We start from the raw sequence: 27,000 nt of genomic DNA on the forward strand, positions 1-27,000 counted from the left end.
AAAGTATTTGAATATTCTGAAAATATTTTACAAAGTGAAGTGACGGTCTCAATTTTTGGATTAAACTGTAGTGAAGTTTTCACTAAAGATTTAATATCCTCATCTGAACTTCTGTGAAAATCTCAGATAGAACCGAGGGAGTTTATATGTTATTTTATGCAAAAAAAAATTATATAATGAATTTTTTGTTTTTACACAGTGAATTTTTACTTGGGTTTAAAAATGAAACAGTTATGATTAAAACTCCAGGAAAATAAATTTGTTCCAAATTTGTGACTAATTCTAGATGACCTGACCTGTAATACTCATGTGATTTAGAAGGGCCACGTTCTATTGCCCAAACATCTTTGGTGTGAGAAATACTAATGCTGATATACTTATGGGTATATCACTATGCTGGATGTTGTTTCTATTTTTTGTTAAACACAAATAATCATTTGTGCTTAAAGATTCATTTTCAATCTTTCTGAAAGTTTTTCTCTCTCATAAAAATGCCACTGAACAGAAGGTGAAGTGTAGATGGTGAGAATTTATTAAAAAGAACATATGTACATGGTACAACAACAGAACAGACAACAGAAAAGTTACTGTTATGGGGTTACAAGAACAAAAGGTTGAGGAATACTCGCCTAAACAGTAATTGAAGACAAGCGTTATGAAAAACAGACAGAAGAAAGAACAAACCAACAGAACACATGAGAATCGTAAGAACGGGACGATGATTGTAGTAATGCTACAGGCAGGGTTGGCAGCACTGATCAATAGGCAAGATTAAAAGCATGGATCAATTCTAACCTCATAGATAACAAGTTGGTTCACTGGTTGCGGTACTTCACAGACATTGGATAATTTTTTTATTTATTTTTTTAGCATGATCTATTTCCATCCGACCAGATACAAAACAGGATGGAAACAGGAGCTCCTGCTACTTGAAAATAAGAGCCAGTGACAATTAACGATCCAACCTGAAACCGACCAAACCCTGACACACAAAAACATTGATAGCAGCAGGTTTTCATTTTCTTTTCTTTCTTTTTTTTTCTCTTTTGAAACAATGTGGTAAGCGCCACATGTTACCTCCAAAGTGCTCCATTACAAACACAGAACCTGTAAGTTCTCAGATCCTCTAGTAGCCAGCATCAGGCATGCGACAGGCAGTAAGGTGCGCACGGCTACATTGAGTACATTCACACATTGGGGGGGGGGGGGGGGGGGGGGGGGAAGCTTCACTGCAGTTTTGATCTGCTGAAATGCGCTTCGACTTAGTCGAGAGAAGTGCAAGGACAGGAATGGAGAGAACTGTCTGACATCTATGCAAACCTAAAGAATGACAACGTGTAAAAGGTAAAGCAACTACCTTCCTTTCAAAAAGAAAAAAAGAAGTCCACTGGTGAAAGGACTGAACTATATTGGCAAAGAGTCTAGTGAGATGAGTTCAAGTCTGGTGCATCAACACTCTACAGCTTTGATTGGACAGAGGAGCCCAACTCCTCAACTGACAGGGTTGTCCTCCAAAACAAAAAGTTGTTGTTGTTGTTTTTTTTCTTTTTTAAGTGATCCGTTCTGGTTAAAAGGTCCATAAGCCTTCGTGTTTCACTTCTTATCAGGATGGAATAAAGTCTCAGTAGATTGTGAGGCTGACCGATCGGCTCATTTTTTTCCCAATAAGCCTGGTGGTTCTGGAGTTCTGGACTGTGGAGCGGGTTAAGATCCTGTCCGTGGATAAAACTTTCTCCTCGGCTGCCGCTCTAGCCTGCTGGGCTTTCTTCAGCTCTCTGAAGAACATTAAAAGAAAAAGGGAATAAACGAGACACATAGGAGACGGTAGACCACACTAAGAACAGTCCTAGACTTAGCTGAAAACTGTAACCAAATGAGCTAAGATAACTGAGCACAATCCTTGGGTTTCTCCCTCAAGCTCACTATGCTCACTGTTTATTATTTTAACTAAGGAATACAAACAAATTGCTGAATACACATTTCTTATAATGCGTTTGCTACTTTTATTTTTCAAAGTGACAGAGCAATGATTCCCAGCCCCCTCCTTTAACACTGGTGCAGGATAGGTACTCCATAACTGGCTTATTTTCTGCCATCACACAACTTGTTCAAACAAACTAGGAATTTTCAGACTGATGAGTGAAGACAATAAACACTTGGTAAGCTTCTGTGCAGTACGTACTTTTGAAGCAGGGCGTTCTTAAACTTCTCTGCGTTGAGCTCTACTCGGAGCTGATCAGCACTCATTTTGGCAGTGGTCAGAAGTACCGGGTGTTTGATGATGACAGAGGTTGATGGGCGCCTTGTTGGATCAGGGTGGATCATGAGCTGGGGAAAAAAGAAAAAAAGAAAAGAAAAAAACCTATAAATAAATTCACCAGAAAACTAAAAGCTGAGGTTGACATTGCTTAGATTTACAAAAAAGAAGACGAAATACATTAACTACAATTCAATTATTAGATCAGTTGTTTGGTTAATAAAATAAATAAAAACATTCAAGAAACTTTTCCACGGGAAGGCTAATATAGCTTATCTGGTTTGTCAGAGGCCAGGGTTTGAATCCACCTCGGCCCATCTCATGTGAAATTCCCTCTCACTCACTCCCTACTGACCTGTCTGCTCTCTCCTGTCCTATGAAGGCTAAAATTTTAAACTTTTCAAGCACCCAATGAAAGTGCTTGAAAAGGGCCGCTTGAAAAACTTGAAATGGCCTCCAGTTTATCTTTATACATTTAAGTAATTGGGAACATGCAGCTTGGCTCAGATTAGCACAAAAGTTAAGACATAATAACACCTATTCTTATAAACTCTAAAAGAATCTAAAAGGAAAGACAAGTGTTGTGCAGTTACCTTAAGAAGACTGAGAAACTCTGGAGAAAGCACTTGAGGAATGGCAGGGAGTTTGCCCCGTCTGATCTCATGCCATTTCTCTCCATTGGTGGGTAGAGGTTCGGCCCCTGACGCGCTGACAACAGTTAGGGCCAAAGCAAAGATGTCTGCTTTTGTCAGGTTACTGTAGTCCTAAAGAGAAAACAAAAATTATGTTGGAAGTGCAGCAGAATAAGTACAAGCATTTTTTTTTTTTGGTTTGTTTTTTAAGCAGGAAAACAAACCTCTTGTAAAACTTCATTAGCCAGGTATCTGCTGTCGCCCTCTTCAACCTGTGGATTGTTCACTCTTGTCACATGACCAAGATCACCTGGAGAGGGAACGCAGGTGAATGTGAGAATGAGCTATCTGACATTTAATAAAATGACAAACTAGATATTAAAGAACTTTGGAGTGAGCGTACCGATTTTGTAGATGACAGTAGGAGTCAGTCCTTCATCCTCGTCACATTCCTCACAGCTCACTATGGATTTCCTTGAAATAAAGATGTTGCCTAAAACAAAGAAAGCTTCTATTAGTTTCGGACTAGGAAACTTTAATGTTAAATTCTCATCTCCTTTTCTATAAAATATAAGAAAGAAGGCCAGTCGCAACCTCAAATACCTTAGTGTGGATTTTTCCTGTTTTAAAATGGGCATACTGGGGGGCAGCTATGCAGATCAGCATGAATGGGCCACATAAAGCAGGGGTACACATTTCTTCAAGGTTCAAGGTTCTTTATTTGTCACATGCATAGTTATACAAGTATAACACACAGTGAAATGTAGCCTGACACGCTCCTCGACATGTGCAAATATTGGGGGGGGGGGGGGGGGGTAGAGGAAGAACATTATATTATTTATATATATATATATATATATATATATATACACACACACATTGGGTGAATGTGCAGTAGTAGCAGCAAGCAGGTGAATTCTGTACATTAATATGAATAGACATCTGACTATTTTACAGAATAGACAATATAAACATATTTAAAATTAAAGGAATTTGGAATGTACATTGTGCCTGGGTTTAGAATGCCTGGAAGAGAGTCCTGTCTCAGTCAATTATAGATGATGTGAGAGGGCGGGTGTGTGTGTTTAGGGCCCAGATGGCTTGGGGATAGAAGCTCCTCTTGAGTCTCTCTGTCCTTGCCCAGATGATGCGGAACCTTCTACCAGATTGCAGAAGTTGGAACAGTTTGTTGCCAGGATGGGACGGGTCCTTGTCCGCTGCTCTAGTCCGGCATCTCCTGGTGTAGGTGTCCTGAAGCGGGGGGAGAGCAATCCTGCAGCAGCGTTCTGCTGTACGGATCACTCTCTGGAGAGCTTTTTGGTCCTTCACACAGCTGTTCCCAAACCACGATGTCATGTTCTGTGTGAGGATGCTCTCCACAGCGCCTGTATAGAAAATCCTGAGGATCTTTGGAGAGACCCTGAACTTCCTCAGTTGTCGTAGGTGATACAGGCGCTGCCTAGCCTTTTTGGTCTGGACCTGAATGTGGGCAGACCATGTCAGGTCTGAGGAGATGTGGACACCAAGATACTTGAAGGACTGCACCCTCTCCACTGGAGCTCCATTGATGATAATGGGCTTGTAGTCTCTGTGCTGACTCATTCTGAAGTGAGATGAGATGGCACCCAACACCACTGTGTCGTCAGCAAACTTCACAATGGTGTTGGAGCCATGGGTGGCCACACAGTCTGAAGTGTAGAGGGAGTAGAGCAGTGGCGAGAGGACACATCCCTGAGGTGCTCCTGTGTTGATGGTGATGCTGTTAGAGACGCATCTACCAACCCTCACCACCTGAGTTCTGCCAGTGAGGAAGTCCAACACCCATGCACACAGACGGCTGTTAAGTCCCAGATCCCTGAGCTTTGTGAACAGTCTGCAGGGCACTATTGTGTTAAACACTGAACTGTAATCAACAAACAGCATTCTCACATAGTTACCCTGTTTCTTGTCCACGTGGCTGAGGGTGGTGTGCAGGACGTGAGCGATGGCACCCTCTGTGGATCTGTTGGATCGGTAGGCGAACTGCAGCGGATCTGTGGTGTCTGGGATCGAGGAGGAGATGATGTTCTTCAGCAGCCTCTCAAACACCTTCATTACTACCGAGGTCAGTGCAACTGGCCGGTAATCGTTCAGGGATGAGGGTTTGCTGTTCTTGGGCACAGGGATGATGGTGGATCTTTTGAAGCATGTGGGGACCACAGACTTCGCCAGGGAGTCGTTGAAGATGTAAGTGAACACACCTGCTAGCTGGTCAGCACAACAGACGCCGGTGATGCCGTCTGGCCCCGCCGCTTTCCTTGTGTTCACTCTCCTCAATGCCGCTCGGACGTCATGCTCCGCGATGCTGGTCACCGGTCTCTCGCTGATGACGTCATTGTCCTCGGTAGTCAGGCGGTAGATAGCATTAGCCGCCTGGCTAACCTCGAAACGGGCGTAGAACTGATTCAGCTCGTTGGTGAATGCAGAGTCGGCGTTGATCGGCGCAGTGTCCCTGGCTTTGTAGTCCGTAATGGTGCGTAGTCCGTGCCACATACTCCGTGTGTCGCCCTGGTGGAAGCGGGACTCCACACGTTCCCGGTACCGGCGTTTGGCATCTCTCACCGCGCGCCGCATGAGGAAGCTTTCTAGGCGCTCATATCGCCAGTGGCGAGACCCGCGTTGTAGGAGGCGGTCCTGGCGTTTACTGCAGTGCGGATCGATCTGTCCATCCACGGTTTCTGGTTTGGGAATGGGGTGACTCTCGCAGTGGGGATAATCTCCTCCGCTAGCATATTGACAAACTTAAAGAAGTCCAGACGCTTTTCTTTGCAAGCTACTTTGACTTGACGAAGTATACCGCTACTTCCGTAAACTCGTTGATGTCGACTGCGCATGCTCTGAACATGTCCCAGTCGACGTCGTCGAGTGCGTCCTGTAGCGTAGCTTTTGATTGGGCAGACCACCGTTTTACCTCCCTCGTGGTTACTTCTTCCCTCCGTATGTTTTGTTTATACTGGGGAATGAGGAAGATGGCGTTGTGGTCAGACTTCCCAAAAGCCGGATGTGAGACAGCTTTGTAGCCCTGCTTGTATGGCGTGTAGCAGTGATCCAAAATTCGATTCCCCCTCGTTGGACACGAAACATGCTGGTAAAAGTTTGGCATGACTTGTCTGAGGTTGGCTTTATTAAAGTCTCCTGCTACAATTAGGGTCCTTGTTTTGAAGCGAACTCAGCACATCATGTAATTCGGACAAAGCCATACCTGTGTCCGCTTGGGGTGGGATGTAGACCACCGTGGCGATGACCGAGGTGAACTCACGGGGCAGATAGAAAGGGCGGCACCTAATGCTCAGGAACTCCAGATGTGGCGAGCAGCCGCTGGAAAGAGTAGAAATGCTCCCGGCATCACACCACTTTCTGTTTACCATGAAACACACTCATCCACCTTTGGTTTTGTTCGACTCTGCCGTTCTGTCCGCGCGGAGCACAAAGAATGAATCCGACGGAGTTATGGCCTGGTCCGGCACGGTGGGGGTCAGCCATGTCTCCGTGAAGCACAGAATGTTGCAGTCCCTCATGTCACGTTGGAAGGTGACTCTTGCTCTTAGGTCATCGAGCTTGTTCTCCTTGGATTGTACATTGGCCAGTAGGATACTGGGCAGTGGTGCGCGATGCGCCTGCTGTCTCAGGCTACGTTCACACTGCAGGCGAAAGCGCATCAAATCCGATTTTTTTGACCCTATGCGACCCATATCCGATCATGGTATGACAGTGTGAACGGCACAAATCCGATATTTTCAAATCCGATCTGGGTCACTTTCGTATGTGGTACTGAATCCGATACATATCCGATGTTTTATAAAGCGACTGCTGTGTGAATGGTCAAGTCGCATTAAATCCGTCTTTTACATCACTGACACAAGACTGACGCCAATTATATGCGCCGGAGAAGCGCCCGAGAAGACATCGCGAACGCTTCCTGGCCATCCGGTGAAACTGCTGGGAAGACGTTAGAGAAACGTTAACATTTTATTTGTACTACATAATCTGCAGATTCTGACAGAAATCTGCAACTATGCTTTGAAGCACTGCTTCTCTCTAAAACAGCAATAAGGATAATTATTAGGTTATCTACATTATTATGTAAATAACAAAATAACTTAAAGCAAAAATTGGGAAATGTGATGTCTGAAGTCTTTATATTAAGGGCCATCAGTCAAACAATATTGTTTGCTCTGGGTCTAAACAGAGCGCGTTGTGTGTGACATTTTCTTTTGCTCATGCGAGCCGCTTTGAGCGTTCACACTAGAGCGCGTTTGCTGCATTGACTGTAGAAAACATGGACGACGCGACAGCTCCCCAAAAACGAAGCCAAAACGTCTCTATCGCCCTGGCTGGCTACAGTATAGATCATAAACCCCGGCTCCTCCATGTTAGCGGATGGGACTGGGGTCAGACTCTAAAATAAATTAATTCTCCTTAGATAATTTTTTTCCAAAGATTCTTTCTTTTGTTTTCAATAGTTCTCATCACGCTGATTGATGTTCAAGGGGTCTCCTTTCCCATAAGTTTGATTCTAATTCCTACCGCGGTGATGTTAAATGGGGTGAAACGTCGTCATAAGAGCTTTGACTGACAGCTGCAGTCACGGAGAAACTTGCGTATCTCTGTTCGCGAATAGCAAATAGAGCGTAGGCTCTGAGAGGACGCCCAACGTTTACGCTACGAAAACACTACCGAGTGTTTTAACCTGACAGCCTGAGGTGTTCCTCAGTAAACTGGACTACCCGAGGCCCCGCTGCACTTTTTCGGTAAGTTAAACGTGTTTGTAAGCTAATCCGTAACTACCGTCCTTAGCTAGCTAGCTCCTCAGACCTAGCCTAAAATGAGCACTCTGCTGTCAGGATTCGTTTAGCTGTGCAGGTGAATGAATTTACTAAAGAAATCAGCTTTATTTCAATATTGAGGGATAAAATTTATATCTGAGTTTGATGGTCCTGTTGTCTTTGTGATTACAGGAGCTGCCCTCAGATTCAGACCTCGGCCCCATCGAGTGACAGCAGACAGATCATCCAACATGTTCACATGTTAACTGCAAAATGAACTGATGAAAACAGTACAAAGGTTAAAGTATCACACGTGCTGTAGTGAAAGCTGCAGCTGTTTTATTGATAAAGTTAAAGACAAAAAACAAAAGGATTAATCACTCATGTAACTGTGTCACTATATATCAGCATTAACAGGACCTCAGTTTGGTGTTTCACAAAGCTGCTGATCTCAGACCTGCACAGCTTCCGTTTTAAACACTTGATGTACTCAGCTGCATGAAGAGCATATGAGATTTTGTCTAACACAATTAAACAAAACCTGATGAAGGTCAAAGTCAGTTTTTTGGTTTTTTTTTTTTTTTTTTTTTTTTAAAACACAGTGTGATATTTACCATAAAGTGATTCAGAGTTATTCATACCAGAGTAACCAGAGAGGATCATATATTTTTAAATATATAACTTTCTACAGGACTGAATATAATATCTTTATGTAAAAGTCCGGAGCCTCTGGAGAGTATCTGAGTATTTATAACATTACACAAACCGAAGGTTTGTGTTGATGAAATGCTGGGTTTATCCATCTCCTGGGGAGGGCCTACGGAGGAGTGCTGAAGATTTCCCTGTGAGGGAGCTGCTGGTGAAGATCATGAGTCCTGCTTGATCAATGCGATGAGCTTCAGTCTTCCTGGTGTTTCTTAAATGATGCCTCTTACAGCGGGTCAACAGAACTTCTGGCACAGGACAGCTGTGATGAAAGAAAGGGAAGAAGTTTCTCCAAACCTTTGGACCCAGGAAACCCAGCTTGGTCCTGATGGTCTCCCTCACTAGTTTCTCTCCAGGGTGAATGTAGCTGTTGATATAATATGGAGTCTATTATTAAATGAAAAGAACAAATTAGACTACATTACTGAAACGTTCTGCTGATGTTTTTAAAGTCTCCATGTTACCAGGCTGTAGAGGGCTCTGAAGATTTAAACAGTTTTAGATCCATTACACTCAGTCTTATGTTAAAATCTCAAAGGACAGCATTATATTTTTGATATTAACAGTAACTCTGGGCCTCTGTAGAGTGTGCAGCTGATCTCATCGCTGTCTAAAAATGGATTAAAAAAACACAAGTGTTGAAAACTATTAAGAGTAGCAGGTGTGTAGCATCGCTAACTAGCTAGCAACAAGCCTCCAACACAGTGCATATGCTAGCGGCTAATCTAACTAACGAATTAACAACAGAGTGATTTTAGAACTATAAGATGATAAGCTGTGTGTCTTTTTTATAACAGTGACATGGTTGTATTTACCTTAATTAAACGAGTCGTCAGTCGTGGTAAACCAGCAAAAAAACTCGAGCAGCCGGGCTACGTAAAACGTGTAGGGGGGCGTGTTTGCGGTCAAGTCCAGCGGGTGTGTGGACGGGAGCGTTACACAGTCGCTCCACCTCAAGTCACTACTGCGCAGACTCTGGCTCCAAATTTGCAAGATGGCAGCCTCCACAAGCGGGATATTTTGGCTTCATTTTTGCACAATGGTAGGAGGCGGGGTCGCGTCGTCCATGTTTTCTACAGTCAATGGTTTGCTGTCGCATTTTATTTGTAGTGTGAACGAGCAGACAAAAAAAATCGGATTTGATCAAAAAATCGGAATTGAGCACTAAGACCGCAGTGTGAACGTAGCCTTAGTCTGTTCCTAATGCCAGCGCGTTTCCCCCGGCGCTTCTTTGTTCTACGCCTCGGATGAGCGGCCCGTCCTTCTCCGCGCCGCGTAGAATCTCTGGCGGCCAGGATGGGTCGGGTTTAAAAGTGTCCAAGATTAGATGTGCAACCTTGTCACCGATGTTTACAAGTGATCTGCCGTCGTATACTATAAGACTAGAGGATTTTGGGATGTAAACCAGAGCAAAAATAAGTAAAAAAAACAAGAAATGTGGATAGTCGGAGCTGAGCGGTCAGGGAGGCGTCTGGATGTGGCCGCGCCATCTTGGATTCTTAAAAGGGGCAAACAGATTTAACGCTGTGGGCTACATACAACCCACTTTCACTTCAAGTGGGCTGGGCCACTTCAGTTCAATCCAATTTACATAGTGCTAAATCACAACAATTGTCGCCTCAAGGCGTGGTCTCTGAAAGTCCCCTGCTGTCAGTGTAAACCTATGAGACATTGTAATATAAGAAAAGTAATGCAATTTCAACTATACATCATAAAGGTTTTTCAACATGATAAAGAAAAGCTGCACTAGTCAATTAAATAGTAGCCATTACTATACAAATAGCTTAAATAGTAAAATGTGTGTAAAAACTGTAGAAAAGGTTTTGACATCTCATTGCTCAGACTGTCTTGTAATTAGAAAACAAGAGGGTTTTAAGTTGTGAGTTCCTTTAAAGAAAAAAAAGAAGCTAAAATTTCTAAGGTGGATTTCTAGTCCTAATTACTTAGATGTATCAAGAATATAGGAAAAGCTGTAAAACTTAAGAAAATACAGTTAAAAGTCTAAAAATGTATGTCCTCCTTCACATTTTCCAAAGCCATGCAGTGAGCCAGATTGTTTTTCTTGGGCTGATTCTGGCCTCCAGGCCTCATGTTTGACACCCCTGGTCTAGGGTAAAGCTAAGGGACAGACTTTGAACAACTGAACTGAACCAGGAAACACAGCCCTGTCAGAAGAGAGCCTGTCTTAATTTTGCCCATTCATGGCATATAGCAAAGACAAAAGGCCTAAAGATAAAGTGATGACAGATAACAGTTATTTCCTGTTATTTAATAAGAACAAAATGTATATTACTTTTGAGTAACAAACAAGTCTTCAAGTCTGTAATGACTGTTCGTTTTAACCAATGTGCATGATTATTCTGGCTGTCTTGAACTTGCCGAGATCCCCAAAACATTTTTTCAAGCAGGAAAGCCCAATAATCCAACTTCTCAATAAGTTCGACGGCCATTCTTTTTTGCTTTAAAAAAAATACATCAAATATTGCAACTCCCAATATTTTAACATCAAGATCAATTACTCACTTGGTTTGATATCCATGTGCACCAGAGAAGTTGAGTGGATGTACTTTAGTCCCTGTGTGACCTGCACAAGCAGATCTTTCAGCTCAAGCGCCGACAGGTAACCGAGCCGTCTGTAGTTCTCTGCGATGACGTCAGACAGCGTGCCGCAGTTGCAGTACTCATTCTGGATGAGCATGTGGTCATCTTCAGCCCAGGCTGAGTAGTAGCGTACCACATGGGGATGTTGGCCCAGCACGGCATGAGCATACACCTCCCGTAAGGCATTTTGCCTGTGAAGGAGAACAGACCGATTTAATTAGGACGTGACTGGAGCTGGTTTTTTAGTTCACATGAGTGGAGGTCAAAACTTTCCAGTAAAAGAACTTTTAGTGAGCTCCTTTAAAAACATGAAAGAGGAAACATGGGTCTCTTTGGGTATATACACATGTGTCTTATTACAAACACAGTAGTACAGGTAAGTTTGAATAACCCAGCCATCTTTCCACTCATCCAATTTGTATCCAATATTCACCACAAATAAATATGATCTTCTTTTGCGTAGTTTAAACAAACCAATCTACTTACTCGTCTACTGATCCTGCCAGAGGTTTCTTTGACCTCTTGATGGCATACATGCAGCCGTCAAGCCTTTTCACGCACTTGAACACAGCACCGAACTCCCCGCAGCCAATTTTCTCCAACTCGAGGAACTCTGAAGCATACCGGGACGTCATGTTGCTTTCCATCATTGTGATCCTCTGAGGGTGGGAGAAGAGTTTTAACAAAAGAAAATCTGATACAATCATTTAAATCCAACTATCAACCAGCACAAAGCTCACTTTTCCAGTCCAGTTACCACCGAAACCAACAGGTTTACCCAGCTAATAGTTTTGAGGCAATTTACATATGAAATACACATGTGAATGAGCCTTTTCTATGTGTTTAGAATAACAACGAGCATTGTGCAACATACTCGTTTTGGAATTTCCATTTAAATCTCGTTCCACCACATTTATAACTTCAACAATTACCAAATTTTCCTTTGTTGTAGATTTGTTAATTAAAAAAAAAAAAAAAAGTTAACATGTGTGGTTCGCGTTTTGTTTTTTTGGTTTTGTCTTTAACTTTTGTGGTATGTTTCACAAATTTTACATCTGTAGCTACGAATTTAAAAGGAACCAAATAAAATTTAAAAGCAATCTTTTCTTTACATAATTTCCCCTATAAGAGCAATTCATTTTACTTATGTTTATTTGTGGCTTCCATCCAAAAAAAACAAAAAACATAACCAAAACAGAATTCTAGACCTTTACCTACAGATGGGAAACCATTTCTCGAAAAATATTCTCTCATTTGGTGCTCTTACTGATGGTGATGGAAAGATGTATTTAACAAGCCCAAAATACACCACACATATTTATAGAGTTTGATATCTGGTGACTGAAGGCCTCAATATATGACTCACAATTTAGTCATTTATAAAACCTCCTAGAAAACACTATTCACACCCGGACAGAATAAAGAAAATTTTTCTGGTTTGCAGTGCCAGCAACACACCCCAACAATAAAATAGAGGCACTGAATCTGACTAGAAATGACAAGAACATCTAAATACCTTAGATGGTGGCACCACTTCCTCCTCTCCTTCACCGTCACTCGCCTCCATGTCTTCTCCACAGGAGCTACAAGTTTAAAGATAAAGAATAATGTGGGTTAGCAGCAGCAGGGGGCAGCACTGAGGACTTCAAGAGCACATGGCAGAGTTCAGTGAGGTCGTGGTAAACCTCGGGCCTTATACTGCCAAATGTTTAGATATTCTGAAAGTGCTGAAGGTAAACAGGTAAAGTTTAATACAGGTCTACAAAATCGGCTACTACATTGTGTGTTTAACGATTGTTGCATAGCTGTATTAACATTAAGGTAATTGAAGACTAGCTGTTATGGCTGGGAAATCTGGAACAAAATCATTGACAGCAGTTTATCGACTCCAGCAGCCACATTTCAACTACAATAACGTGCAACACGGGGTTTTTGAGGACTGATCTAAAGATGCAAGATATAAAGTTAGAAGCTTACTCATTCCAGTGTGCTCGCTTTCTGTTGATTCTCTGCTGTGTGGCAGACTGAATGAGGAGGGAGTCAGGGGTGAAGGGGTTAAAGTTGACCAGGGGGGTCTGCTGTCTCTTGCCACTGTCAATAAGTGACTTTCCTGAAACGTCCACTTTCTTGAATAAGGAAACTCTCCTGCTGGAGGACCCTGGGCCTGAGCTTCTAGCTCTGGACAATAAACTCTGCAAAAGTCAGTTTTAGAGATGAGTGAATAACAGAGCAGAAGGACTAAAAACACCAAAAACCCATCTGTTTCAACCAAAATGCGTATAAAATAAGCTAAGAACAATAACTGGTATTTATAATGTAAAGGTACTTTAAATTAAATGCTCACTCGTTGATAGACATGCCCAGACATACAACTGTTTGGATGACTATAACGTTATGCAATAAGTACAGTTATACATTAAGTGGGTCAGTGGGTGATTAACGGACTCTCCAGGAGTTCAAAATTTTGAATCAGTGTGTTTGCCAAAAGGCCTGATCTCTTTCCACTTTTAGGCCCGAAAAGACAGAAAAGATCGAAGCAGTAAGTTAAACTACAGAGACAAGACAAGAAAGTGCACTCAAATGTTCGGTTTTGAAAGAGTCTGATTATGAATAATGTCTCAAAAATTAAATTACATTTACCTTTGGTGTGTGCGGTGTGTCAAAAAGCCGCAGTTTCTTGAAGGTTTTGTGCGGGGGGGTGTCTGGGCAGTCCGGGATCGGGGAGCTGGATCCCCCCCCGTCGTCCGGAGATCCGGGACGACAGGGAGACCCTCCAAACAGCCGAGAGTTTTTCCGAGGAGATGGCGAGCAGTTGGCAAATATAACACTGCTGGGTGACTGCAGGTGAGTTGGGGATCCAAAACTCTCCTCCTCGTCCCATAGCTCCACGTCTTCGTCCCCACCGGACTGATTCAGGGGGCTGCTGCTTTCGTCCAGGCATTTATCGGCGATGATCCGTCGCACTGGCATCGGGGAATCCATCTCCGTGAAGCCAGACTCTCCCCCTGTGCTGTTATTGATGTCCTCGATGAGGTCGTCCTCTCCGTCGCTGCATGTGAACTGTAATTTCTGACGGATTGGCCGACTTTTGGGAGAAGGAGATCCGTGCCGATGGCGGCTGTAGCTCGACATTTTCAGGATTTAAAACCCGGCTTCGTTGACGCCGTAAAAAAAACAAAAAACCCCAAAACTGAAAAGCACGCGGCGGATCCACAGCACTGCTGAAATGACGTTTTTTTTAATGAGATACAACACTTCTAATTGCCTCAAATTAAAGGTACTGATCCAAAAGTCTGAAAAGAACGACTTTTACCTTCAGAAGCTTCGCCTACAAAGTTAACGTGTTTGCTGAATCTCACACGCCCATCCAACGCTGAAAAATGGCCCCGAGAACAACGTCCGAAGTTGAGCTGATATTGAATTAATTCCGAAAAATAAAGCCCCCACCCGACGGATGTGAGTGTCCGTCACTACCTTCTTGACGGCTCGCTGACAGAGAAACACGTCTTTCCACAATTAAACCATTCCAATGTTTACAAAAAGTTTGAATGAGTCAACTACCAACTCCTTCCTATCACGCGCGTGGGAAAGGACTTCCCGCGACCGTTGGTCACATGCCATGCGCAGCCAATCACATCTCGTCCCTAAATTTTGAAAGATGGGCGTTCAGGGTGGTTTCGGGAGACGTTACGTCATGAATAGCAAAGCAACAATCTGGCGCGAACGCGTGCCTTTACACGCTGACCGAGACGCGACCATTAAGGACAATTTATTCAGGCGGAAAGATCAAAGACGCCGCGATAGATAAAGATCAAGAAAACCCTTAACATAAACACCCACCCGTTATATACAAGTTATGCAAGTTAGTATGTTTATAGTAGTTAGTAAGTTTATTGACAAAGTTTTTTCAATAAATGCTTAATAATTCAAATATCTGAAACTGTCATTAAAAGTTTACATTTTTGAAAATAAATTAATGTTTAATCATTTTGAAAAGGGTTCAAGTTGATTAAGTGATTTATGAAAAAAAGCAGAAAAATATATTGTTGTATGAGGATTCTATGGCAGATTTTGTGCACGAAGGAACGGAGTATGGGAGGCACCTAAAAGACACTAGATTTTAAAAAAAAAATGTGGCTAAAAGAAGATTTTGTGCAAAAATCCCTTTCCCAACTTCTTCATGCAGTACCAGTTTCTCTCTTGGCACCCTATTGTCTGCTTTATCTACATCCACAAAGACACAGTGAAACTCTTTCTGACCTAGGGTCCATCAACAGTCTTGAAGCAAACAACACATCTATAGTGTGCTTTCTCAGAATGAAGCCTAACTTAGACATTTTTTTCACACATCTTCATGGTATGGCTCATCAACTTTATTCCCGTGTAGTTATTACAGTTCTGCTCTTTGAAAATCAGCACCAGTACACTTCTTCTCCATTCCTTAGGGTAGTTGAAAAAGTTTTCCATGTACTGTAATGTGTTTGCACAATGCTCTTTTTAACTATTCTGGATCTTTTTTTTATTGTGCTTGTCATTCATATCTTTCTGTAATCTTTTATAAAAATTTTGTGTTATACAGTTTCCCTTTGTCCTCTAGGTATTTTTTACCTTCTCAATGGAGCAAGGTTGAAATGAGACAAAGTTAATAAGCACGTGGGTGTTGAAAATCAACTGCAGTCACACAATCACACTTTTTGTTGTTTGTTTGTTTTATTAGAAATAGCATTAGCTGTACACTGCAGTACTGTGCACCATAAACATTAGAAAGTCCCCCCTCCCCACCCCCCTCATCCTCTCACATTTTATGTAGAGGGACAAAATAGCACACCAGAACTCCAGTTATCAAAATTCTATGTACACATAAAAGCTAAATTCTTTTGTGGAAAAACATTGAGGAAGACTCATGATTTCTCCCACTGACATAGTCCATTTGAAATTAGTCTTAATTCATAATCACTGTCCTTATCGATTAATCATCCAGGCCTGGTGACTCTCCTTGCTGTATTCTTGATGCTATTCTGATGGCTTCCTCCAGCGAAGGCTGATCACTAAGCTATAAAAAAGAGAGAGGAAAACAATGCAAACAATATTGACATTTTGATGACCACAGGTGAGCAGTACTAGAATTAGCACATACAAGGTTTTGGTCCCTTCAAAATAAAGGCGCACATATTAAAGTGCTGTAATCCCTTGAGCATGAATATCCTTCAAAGTACTTCAGAGAGTTAGCACTTTAATTGCAACTTAAATAAAGGAGCTAAAATAAAAGTTGTGTCAATGTCTAAACACATATGGAAGTAAATGCATTCATACTCCCAACCCTCTCAAAAACAATACCACCACCATTGCCCAACAGGCTGCTTGAGGATGACTGTCACATGACGGAAAAGATGCAAAATAAGCCTTTGCTAAATCATTAACATAACAGAAACAGTGCAATTTGTTAAATAAAGACAGTGGAGGGAAATAAAAAGGTTGTTAGCCCTTTGATGTAATTATAATACCCTTAAGGGTTTGGCCTTGATAGTAAATTAAGCATGATACTCTAATACATAGCTTAAAAAAGGTATTTTAAGTGGATAAATGTTAGTGAATTTATTAGATAAACATAAAGATAACATCTGCACTTTAACAAATAAATCATTCTCCCATATGTAGAGGCATTTTAAAAAAACCCAAACCCTTTACTTTCCATAATAGGATTGTGTGTCAATGAAAAACAAACAATTATTTACAGCGCTGGTTTTCTTTTTTGCATAACAAGTTAGCAGTCACCATGAATTTGAATAACATCCATACTAAGTTTTGGTTTGATCCTGAATTGACTGAACCAGTAAGAGGACAACAGCACACCTACCACTCCTGAGATGAACCCCACCTGCTCATTATATTTACAAAAGCCTTTAGGCAAATATATTTTCAGGGTGGGGCCTCTGTACTACAGAGCCTGTTCCAACCAGACTTAAAGATGTAACATTTTCCAAATTTTTCCTTTATCTTCTTCTTAAAGTGAACTAAATACATTTAATGACTGGAACTCGGTCCCTCTGATGATCTTTACCAACCTGTACAGCGATGTGTGTGCCGTTGGATGTGGCCAGTAATGTGACAGGATGAATATCATCTTGCTCTTGGCTGTAACCTGCCTCCTCCACAGTTTGGAATGAAGCCATGTCAGGTGTCATGATGGCCACCTGGGGGCGACAAAAACGCTGTACTCAAATTACAGCTTAATTTTTGAGCCACAAATATATTTTTAAAACACATCTGATTCCATCATGGAAGTTTACCAGAAAACCGAATAAATAATAAATTAAAATTGAAAACCTGATTTAAAAAAAATACTAAAAATAAAAGCAACTGATCTTTCTTAAGTTACTTTTATAATATATAGACTTGATTTTCAGCTCAGTTATTTAAGCTGAATACAACGCCACACTGAAGCCCTCTAAATAGAAAAAAAGCCCTTCACATTATTCTGAGTGCAGTCTACTGAGCTATGAGAGTTGTTTACCTGTTCATCTGAGCCATCTGCTGTTACCATGGTGACTGAGTGAGCACCCTGAGTTGCCAGCTCATGGGCTGGGATAGTTATGGTTGTGCCTTCTTGGGTTACCATGGTAATTGTGCCACCCATAGCTTGAAGGTCTGCCTCGGAGATACTGACCTGAAAGAGAAAAGAACATTGAGTCTGAATTACACTCTGACAACTTCAGATTGCATCCTTTAGCCAGGTCAAAGTCCCACTGAGATTAGAAATCGTCTTTTCAATAGTAGACAAACAGTCATGAGACTTTGCAGCTGTCACTTGAAACAAAAAAGCATAAAAAGGCAACTTTATTGCTATAAAAATATAAATTAAAAAGACAATTTATTGCGTGGGAAAATTCTGAAATGCTAATGATGGTTGATGTGCCCTTCCCTCAAAGACCTAATGAACATCCAAACTAGGAAACATATCAGCCAGCTGTCTAGTTGCGCTGACAAGTATGCACAATAGAAGTTCACAACAGTTTCAGCTATGTGATTACTGCCAACTAACAGCAACTGACAGTTCAAATGATGGATTTAGTAATTTGTCACTACATTGTTTGTAAAGACCATTTTCACCAGAGCTGTTTTGGTCATGTGACACCGAACGTAAAGAGTTAGAGGTCAGTTTGCTCAGCGTCTAACCATTTGTCAATTACTAGTTGTTAGCCAATTACCATCCTGGGCTTCCCTCCTTCCTGACTCGTAGAAGAAATGAATTTTATGTTTTATTTAACATGACTTGACATTGGTGATTGATCCCACAAACATTAGGAAAATGTTTACAAAAGTCAGGGCAGAAGGTCGCTTTCCCTATATAGTTTTCAGGGATCAGATGTCATTTTGCAGTCATGGCTATTGCCACTGGTGACCATTATAATGAATGTAGTTTTAAGGGATTTCTGAGGCGTTTGCTTCATATACGGTATATGATGAGCATCCTCGTTTCTTCTTATTATTATTATTGTTATTTGCAATATGTTTATAGTCATGATGTCGTTGTATTCTCTTACCTGTTGTTGTGTTCCATCTTCCTGTGTTACCAGGGCAACATGCTGCGGACCAACCATGTCGGAGCTTTCCACTGGAACTGGCTCTGATCCGGAGTCATCTGCCTCCACTACAGCTGTCGTGTAGCTCACACTGGGGTCATCGATGGCATCTGAATTGACATTAAGGATTCATTAGAATTTTGTAAGTTAATAAATAGACAGTTTTATCTGAACTATTGTTAACATCTGTTTCCATTCTAAATTCCTACATCCCTCACAGACTTCAAAAAAAAAAAAAAAAAAAAAGAGGCATTTAGAGAGGCCCCTTCACTGTCCATTTTTAAAACACACGTTAAAACCCATTTTTATTCTTTGGCTTTTGACCGTAGTGAGACTTAGTTTCTCTTTTAATTTATTAACTAACAAATTAATTATTATTATTGTTTTTTTTGGCTTTTATTTATATCTTATGTGATTGTATTATTTCGTTCTAATGTACAGCACTTTGTGTCAGCTGTGGTTGTTTTTAAAGTGCTTTATAAAGCTATAAAGCTGTTTTGTTACATTTTACTGACCTGTTGGGGGTTCAAAGTAGGCTTCCTGCTCCTCTTCGATGGGCTCGGTGTCATTGTGCGCTGTTCTTTTGTGCATGGCAAGTGTGGAAATCTGCTTGTAGGTTTTCCCACAATGATTGCAGTTGTAAGGTTTACAGGGTGTATGAACAACATGGTGTTTGTAAAGGCTGGAGTATTCTGTGAAGCGTTTTTCACACCCAGGCACTGTGCACACATACGGCTTCTCACCTGAAGTGGAAAAAACAGTAAGACAATGAGCTTTTGACTTCATTTATTAAACTGCAAGAGAAGTGAAGACCCCCATCTTTATTGGTGTGTTGTTTCAGCACTCAAGAATTAATATGTGCTTTACTTTTACATCATGTTTTCTTTATATGTAAGATCACAATGTAGTGAAGAACAGTGAACAGAGGGATTGTTCCCAGATATAGTTTACTAGCTTATTTCCATCTGCACATATATTCAACATTAGAGCTAGCATTAAGCTATGAAATCCAAATACATATCCTATATAGAAGACCAGTAAAAGGATTAAATGTCCACAAAAAGACTAAAAATCTAGATATTCTATAGATATTCTAGATAGTTTTAAAAATATATAAAAAATAATGTTGGTTTGTTCTACCTAGTAAAACAGAGTTTTTCAAACTTCAGTGTTAGACATGATGATTTAAGCTATCTTGAAACTTTATCAATTAACAGCTTAAAAGCTTTTTGCACAGCTTCTGTGAAAAAAAAAACTGTGCTGAGATCCAGGGGTTCAACTGGAGCACTTAGTGACTCACAACGACTCAGCAAGCTGAGTCATTATAAAATACCGAAGACTCACCAGTGTGAATTCGCATATGATTCTTGTAGTTAGTGGCACTGGCAAATGACCGTCCACAGCTTGGTTCAGAGCAGTAGTATGGCCGTTCTCCGGTGTGTGTTCGGATGTGAACTTTACGGATATTGGAGGTGGTAAATGACCTGCCGCAGCCTTCAACTGGGCATTTAAAAGGCTTCTCTCCTGCAAAACATGAAGTATGTCAACCCTGCAGCTTGAAATCTATAGAATTGTAAACTTGACAGAAATAGGACACAACACTGTAAGCAGCTGTTTAACATGACTAATGCTGGTATGAAAACTAGCCTTCAGGCCTTTATAAATAACCAGTGTGATTCCAACTGCAAAATGTCTGCTGTGTTTTAAAAAACAAGCAGGAGGAACTTGGCGTCATGCTTCTCGTGATGACCATGTGCCTGTGCTCCTGCTGCACTATGGTGGCTTTGAAAAATTTCAGCTCCCCTCATCTGTTGTTCAGGATTGGCTGAACAACTTGACACAACCCCCTCAAGTTGTTCAGCCAATCCTAGCTCTTCACCACCATGTGTTGTTTGTTTAAAAAAGACAATGCTGTGTGGCTAGTTAGTTCAATCCATTTTGATTCCAAACACTCCTTAAACAGCCCTTCTGTATTAACAGCCCTGAAGTAATGTAGCTTTTACCAGCAGTAGCAAACAACAGTTAATCTCCTGGGTTTGTTTACAAACCTTATCAGGCTTATTGAGTGTTGCAACAACATTGTGACTTGTCAGTGAGTTTCTGGGTGTGGTTGTTTACCTGTATGTGTCCTTGTGTGCTTTTGAAGGTCTCCAGAGGTTTTGAAGGACTTGCAGCAGTTTAACTCCTGACATCTGTATGGCTTCTCCCCCGTGTGTGTGCGCGAGTGACTCTTCAGTCCATAGCCTTAAAGGATCACACAATTTGACATTCAGCTAAATTATTATTCCATGCCTACAAGCAGCCTATTCCATATTTATACTGATCTCAGATATGGTCTTACGTTTAATAGCAAGAGTTTTTTCCACTTCAAAAGAGACCTTTAGGGATCTCTTTCAATATACTGTTTTATATTACAATATAACATAACAGGCAAGTGTTGTTGTGATTTGGTGCTCTATAAAAAGAATAGAATTTAATTGAATGGGGTTGACTAAACTTGTGTTTACAAGTGGTAATTAAGGCAGTTTGTCTGGGGCGCTTTACTGAAGAGTCTGCATTTTCCACACATTTCAAGTCATTTGATAAACAAAAAATGTATTTTTTGCAAGTAAATTAAATCCCACTCAATTACAGCCTTCATTAAAAGGAAAAAAATAACTTACTTACACAGTAATAACCTGACTAGTTCAATTGTCGACATCACTATGGTGATAATGAGATTTTAATCAAGGGTTTAAAAAAATTAAATTTGGCAACAAAAATAAAAGAAATTAGCCATGAGTCAATTTGTAAAATTATATTATCCGTTGCTACCTGTTGCAAACTTCTTTCCACAGTTGGGATAGTCACAGATGTACGGTTTGTCTCCAGTGTGGGAACGCTCATGTACCTGCAGGACACAAACAAAACTGTAAAGCATTGCATTTCAGTAAATGGCAAAATCTTACAAAATGTTATCTTTAAATAATCTACACTTGAGGAGGCAAATACAAAAAAAAAACTTTTTAGAAAAACAAAGCACCCACACTTACCTTAAGATGGTGGGCAGTGGTGTACAGCTTTCCACAGCCTTCATATTCACAGCGAAAGGACTTTTCCCCAACATTTGAGACCCTTCCTGGCCTGTTGTCTTGTCCCTGTAACACAATCTGAAAGACGAGGCACAATTATGTATTCAATGTTAGGCTTAACGTAAAGAAAAAAAAAGAAAAAAAAAAGGAGAAATAAATAAAAAGAAACATTACCCGCATGTGGACACCATTGTCTGCTTCAACTCTGCCAAAGGTCCCCAGGGGGTTCTCTATATTCTCCACCTTTGAGGGAAAAGAAAGGTTATTTTAATATCTACTGGATGATCATAAATATATTAAACCAAGGGATATGAAATATGAAACTATAAGATTTAAAATTGATAAACCATTATTACAGCAAAAATGGAACATTCAAAACAGGCAAATTTATATAACCTATGAATAAGTTAATATTTAATCTCATATTCACAAGTGACCATCTTGCCAAGATAACAAGATAATAACTTTTTACGCAAGCCAATTACATGTGCGCAGAACACAATGGTATTAGTGATTTTCTTTTACCTAAAAATATTGTGTGACATGATAAAATGCCACTACGTTGCAAGCTCATATCAATACTACTCTTTGTATCCTCACTGTTACACCTGTCTGCCTCTTACTCACACACGTGTTCTGTCTCGCTTCTACTGACATTCATTCCTCTTCTCTCCAGTGCACTCCACCTCTCCGAGCTCTTCCACCTGCTCCCTACTCTCATTACAGATCATAGTGTCATCTGTAAACATCACAGACCACAGAGCCTTCTGCGTGACCATCACCTTTCCAAACAGGAAGGGCCTCAGATGGTACCACCCCACCCCCATCCTTGAATCCACCTGTCACTTATACTGCATACCCCACCACTTTCTCGCTGTCATAATTCTGTGTCAACACACACACACACACGCACACACACACAAAATGTAGAGCTGGTACCACACCAGTTCAAAGACAAAGCACACGTACCTTAGTGGTATACTGTTCCAGCACGCTGATGGTCTCTGGGTCAATAGCTGCCGCCTCCGCCTGCAGGTCTGCGATGGTGCCATCAGCCTGGATTGCCAGGATGGTGTTGGACTGGGGCATGTGCACAGTGTGCTGAATGTAGGCGGTGCTCCCATCCTCCAGCTGTACCTCCTGCAGGCCACCCTGATCATATGTTTCTGCACAGAAATTAGGAGAAGGACGCAGAAACTGAAACTCACTGATGAAACTGAGCTTTGTTCCAGTAAAAATAAAAAAGTTTGGGGAGGGAAATAATAGTTTCATGTATGTCTGGACCCAAACTTAATGCTTCTTTGTGGTAAAATCCCTCACCTTAAGAGTTTTTATTTATAAATGTTTTGTACATTTTCTAGTCCAACACTAACATTTATGTAACCATTTTTAATTCCCATGAATAAACAACAACTGTTTTTTAAAAAAGAAGATACACATGCACATGAACATTTTTTAATGTCTGTGAACTTGCAGCTTAGCCAAACTCTGCAAATAAATTTATTAAAATTTATATTAAAAAAAAAGAGTAAAGGATAATAAAGGATAAGCAGATGTTTTTTGACTATTTTCTTTTACTGATGCACAATAAATGAAACATTAAAATAATCTAACTGAATAGATGAAAGATGCTTAAAAAATTAGAAATTAAATTCAGTTTGATTAGGTGCTATTTACCTTTGGGTGTGTGAATATAGGCGGTTGTTCCGTCTTCTAACTGAACAGCCTGTCCATCTTCAAGCTGTAAACTGCCCCCCCCTAAAAATGCATTAAAAATAAACATTACTCACATTCACTTCTTCATTAGTGTGTTCTTGGTTAGCTACTAGTGGTCAAAGGAGCTTGCAAAGAAAAGAAAGAAAAGCTACTAGTGAGCTTTTGTTACATAATATAGATGACATGCAATTAAATTACAGCCTTGCACTGTGCCACAAACACAGTACACAAAGAATAAGCTCTACTCTGCTATTGGTATTACAATATTTCCATTTTATTTACCCGCTTTAGGCATGGGCACATGCTGAACATAGGCAGCAGAGCCATCCTCCAGCTGGATAACTTGGCCGTCCATAATCTGTCCATCTGAAAAGGAACCTTTGGTGTCATGCTGGATATATGCAGTGGATCCATCCGCAAGTGTAACAGCCTGCAGACTCACTGTGTCCATACTCTCCATCTGATCTGCATCTGGGAAATAAGAGAGTAGTAAAACATAGACTTTTAGTTTAAGGAGTAATGGAGTAGATCGTCACAAAATGAAACAACAGGACTGCGATGTGATGCACTTTGTCCCAGCTAATACCCGATTACTTCTGGACACCGTTTTGCCATCCTCAACCAAAACTGGGACTGAAATTCAAATGTGATTAGATGTACTGTTCTGCAGTTATGTCAGTAAATTTTTTTGTAACAATAGAAAGTTTAAAGGCTCACCTCCCACTGTCACAGCCTCTGCTAGACAGAGTGTGACCGGCTGCCCATCAGCATCATGAAACTCTGCCATTCCCTGGGAGTCCCGGTTTATCTGGGCCAAGAGCATGCTTTAGCTGCTGCAGGGGAAACAGGCAAGACACTCAAATGAAATGCATACTGACACAGGCACCGAAAATGCAGATACTGTGCAGTTATTTGATAACTGGATGTCACCATTAAGAATCTTACTTAATGTTGTTGCTGTTGCAGTGCCCCCCAATCATCACTATTCCTCCAATATGTGCAATACATACATATATAAATGTTTTTTTCAGTGTCTAAACATACTCAGTAAATACAACCAACAAACTGGCAAACAACCATACAACTGCATAGAAATAATGTGTTATAACTTAGTTTTGATTTACTAGAATGACCTAACCTAAGTGTGGAACAAAATAAGTTAAGTGAAAGAGTAAAACAAAAATAGATTTTTTTATAAACAAAAATTAACTTGAGATTTTTTGCACTACATTAATTTTTTTGTTTTGCCAGTTTCAGCATGGTAACATGTGTGAACACATACAACATTAGCACATATTTACCTGCGAAGTGAGTCAAGTTTGTTTATGAAATGTCTGCAACATATATTTCTTATTCTAAGCTCAGCCCCAGACAAATACCCCTCATTCAAACTAAAGATACAACACTTGTGAAATTGGAGCCAATGTAACAACCTGCTTCATATCAGGCTTCATAGTTAATCTATTTCTATTGACTCAATGGAATTGATACCAGTGTTAGGTGTTTGCATTGTTGTATTCATTTTCTTTTTTGTACCAAGGAAACAAAGTAATCTCATATATTTTGTTTCTTTTATCGTCATAAAAAATAAACAAAATTTCAAATCTTCATCACACCTTTTAACATTTATTACGTGGAAAATTTATGTTGCATAAAAGATAAACATCTGTAAATGTCATGTGTTTGCCAATAGGTGATATGAGTCAATAAGGCCGATACTGGTTGATAACATTGTTCAGCTGATATATTACAACATCTCTAACAAAAAGTGAACCGAAACGAACAAACTAACTCTGGAAGTTAAATGAACAGAAAATCTAACACGAATACAAAATAAAAATGTAAAGAAATCCCTACAACTCTGGTGACATATTGTGGATATTAAACGCAGAAAGAAGAAGCATATTAAGATTCGTTATAGCGTTCTTCTGACTTGCTCCGTTTTCAAGTTCAAGTCATAAACATGACATCACTTATTATAATAGTTTATTATTAAACTATAATAAACCAGTCTACGGCTGTGCTCAGCTCACATTTGGTAATTCAATCTTTTACTAGTGTCTTATCACTAGAGCTTTTTTCCCCATAGCAGCTGAAGAGTTATTATTTTTTGACCTTACGTTAATTATAAGCATATAATCTCACAGCTGATGTGCTTTTGGCGCTTGTTGATTTGGACTCAATACTTGGATGTAGCACAAGTCATAGTTGTGCTACGATGTAGCACAACTATGACTTGCCACATTAGTCAAGTCTGTTGTATATCAAACAAGTGTATTTAACCGGCTTTGGCATCCCAGTATTCAGTTATCACACTGACAGCGTGTCTAAACGCTGAGTTGACGACTACAGCCACAGAAACATGCCGTAATGGAGTAAGCTTGATAGCCGCTTCGTAGGCTAACAACATTGCTAACTATGACAAGCAGCGCTGTCACGACTTTCACAGCGGTTGTTGGCGAACTGTTTCTCGATGACTGCGGTTATCGAGATCACAGAGACTTTGAAATGATTTGGTGAAGTCTAAAAGGGCTCTGGAATGACAAACGGAGGGCTAGCTAACTCACGCCAACGCAGTTGGAAAACAAGAGCGAGGAATCCGCGAGCTAATTAATGATAACATAAGCATTTTGGCTCGGTGGGTGTCAATTTTATTTTATGATTAAACAGCCGTCTCCCATTCTTGGACTAAATCCCCACCGCAACCTGTCACTCCCTCTCACAGAGATGGCTGAGGGAATAATGCACACTGGGTAAAAACCAATTTATATACTAACCTCCGAAAAATTTCCAACAATTCCTCCTGTTCGACCACCATGCAACAGTGCAGGAAACGGTCGGCGATGTTCACAACCCGGGAACATGTATGACAGAACTATCCTTACCGTGTTGTCCCGCCCATTCTCTATTGAGGGATTGGTCACCGACTCGCAAAGCCCGCTCCTATTGGGTTAGGCGTGTGCATGTTACGTTCATTCGAGTCTATACTGCTGTTATTCAGCCTCCTGGGCCCCTGGCAGACGCCATTCCGCGTCCGTTTTCGCATTGTCTCGGCTTTTTGACTGTAAATGCGCTGCTACGTCGTTACAAAATAATTATTTAAGCATGAAAGGTAGACGATAGTCAGCCAACATTGTAGATTCCGAGCCACCGTGCGACACAAAATGTGGTTAAATGGGTTCGCCAGCGACATAAACTGCGCTGTGGTGGAAGAATTTTCGGCATCCATGTTGAAAACAAGGTCGTGTGGGTAAAAAAAGGGGGAATGTGGGCAATGCAGTGAAAAGAGGCTCGGTGGGATAAAATGACACGACACTACAAACTACACCCAGGACATCAGATAATCATCTTTTAAAAGTAGCTGATACAATTTTACCTCATGAACACCTACAAAAGAAGCTGAAAAGACGTAAAGATGTAGTCCTCAATGAGGCCAGAATGACTGTAGAAATGCAGGATTCACCTCAGGGTTGTCTAACTATTTGTATTTCATCAGATACTGCCCAATTAGATCTGAAGTTGAGCAGATTAATAACGTCATTGCATAAGAAAATCCCATCAAATGTTATCATGTCATTAAATGTAAAGAAGTACATCTGAATGAAAGTTCACCTGGTATAGGTAACTAAG

At 40.7% G+C, this 27,000-nt stretch overlaps 2 protein-coding genes across 6 annotated transcripts; both read right to left on the reverse strand.

The window, feature by feature from the left end:
- Positions 1–509: 509 nt before the first annotated feature.
- On the reverse strand, positions 510–14,443 carry wee1 (WEE1 G2 checkpoint kinase). 2 transcript variants are annotated; one of them, XM_085165795.1, is made up of 11 exons: positions 14,314–14,443; positions 13,641–14,221; positions 12,978–13,192; positions 12,517–12,583; positions 11,487–11,659; positions 10,923–11,191; positions 3,293–3,382; positions 3,114–3,199; positions 2,851–3,021; positions 2,183–2,328; positions 510–1,775 (listed from the first exon to the last, which is right to left on the reverse strand). In XM_085165795.1, exons 2-11 carry the CDS (start codon positions 14,130–14,132, stop codon positions 1,622–1,624), a joined length of 1,863 nt encoding a protein of 620 aa, XP_085021921.1. In that variant the 5' UTR covers positions 14,133–14,221; positions 14,314–14,443; the 3' UTR covers positions 510–1,621. The 2 variants fall into 2 exon arrangements, with proteins under 2 accessions (XP_085021921.1, XP_085021922.1); XM_085165796.1 differs by having other exon boundaries at positions 13,641–14,218; positions 14,314–14,430.
- On the reverse strand, positions 14,246–26,249 carry znf143b (zinc finger protein 143b). Of its 4 annotated transcripts, none has more exons than XM_085165792.1 (15): positions 26,148–26,249; positions 24,088–24,203; positions 23,653–23,841; positions 23,332–23,412; positions 22,624–22,820; positions 21,829–21,897; positions 21,616–21,732; positions 21,398–21,473; positions 20,702–20,827; positions 19,928–20,107; positions 19,099–19,326; positions 18,545–18,693; positions 17,515–17,667; positions 17,066–17,194; positions 14,246–16,053 (listed from the first exon to the last, which is right to left on the reverse strand). In XM_085165792.1, the coding sequence occupies exons 2-15, from the start codon at positions 24,191–24,193 to the stop codon at positions 15,970–15,972; spliced, it is 1,884 nt and encodes a 627-aa protein (XP_085021918.1). In that variant the 5' UTR covers positions 24,194–24,203; positions 26,148–26,249; the 3' UTR covers positions 14,246–15,969. The 4 variants fall into 4 exon arrangements, with proteins under 4 accessions (XP_085021918.1, XP_085021920.1, XP_085021919.1 ...); XM_085165794.1 differs by lacking the exon at positions 26,148–26,249 and adding an exon at positions 24,672–26,136; XM_085165793.1 differs by lacking the exon at positions 26,148–26,249 and adding an exon at positions 24,316–26,136.
- Between the last annotated feature and the right edge of the window lie 751 nt (positions 26,250–27,000).

The sequence above is a fragment of the Neolamprologus multifasciatus genome, chromosome 7 (assembly GCF_963576455.1).
Source record: "Neolamprologus multifasciatus chromosome 7, fNeoMul1.2, whole genome shotgun sequence".
Lineage (NCBI taxonomy): Eukaryota > Metazoa > Chordata > Actinopteri > Cichliformes > Cichlidae > Neolamprologus > Neolamprologus multifasciatus.

Bases quoted from the DNA above. Each gene is read 5' to 3' on its own strand.
- wee1 (XM_085165795.1), bottom strand. From the start codon at position 14,132: ATGTCGAGCTACAGCCGCCATCGGCACGGATCTCCTTCTCCCAAAAGT. The intron at 11,660-12,516 runs GTATTTAGATGT...TCCCACCCTCAG, and splicing joins AAGTGGTGCCACCATCTAAG to AGGATCACAATGATGGAAAG. The intron at 3,200-3,292 runs GTACGCTCACTC...TTCCCTCTCCAG, and splicing joins TACTGTCATCTACAAAATCG to GTGATCTTGGTCATGTGACA.
- znf143b (XM_085165792.1), bottom strand. From the start codon at position 24,193: ATGCTCTTGGCCCAGATAAACCGGGACTCCCAGGGAATGGCAGAGTTT. The intron at 23,413-23,652 runs GTAAATAAAATG...ATGCATTTTTAG, and splicing joins TGTGCCCATGCCTAAAGCGG to GGGGGGGCAGTTTACAGCTT. The intron at 19,327-19,927 runs GTGAGTCTTCGG...TTTCCACTTCAG, and splicing joins TCATATGCGAATTCACACTG to GTGAGAAGCCGTATGTGTGC.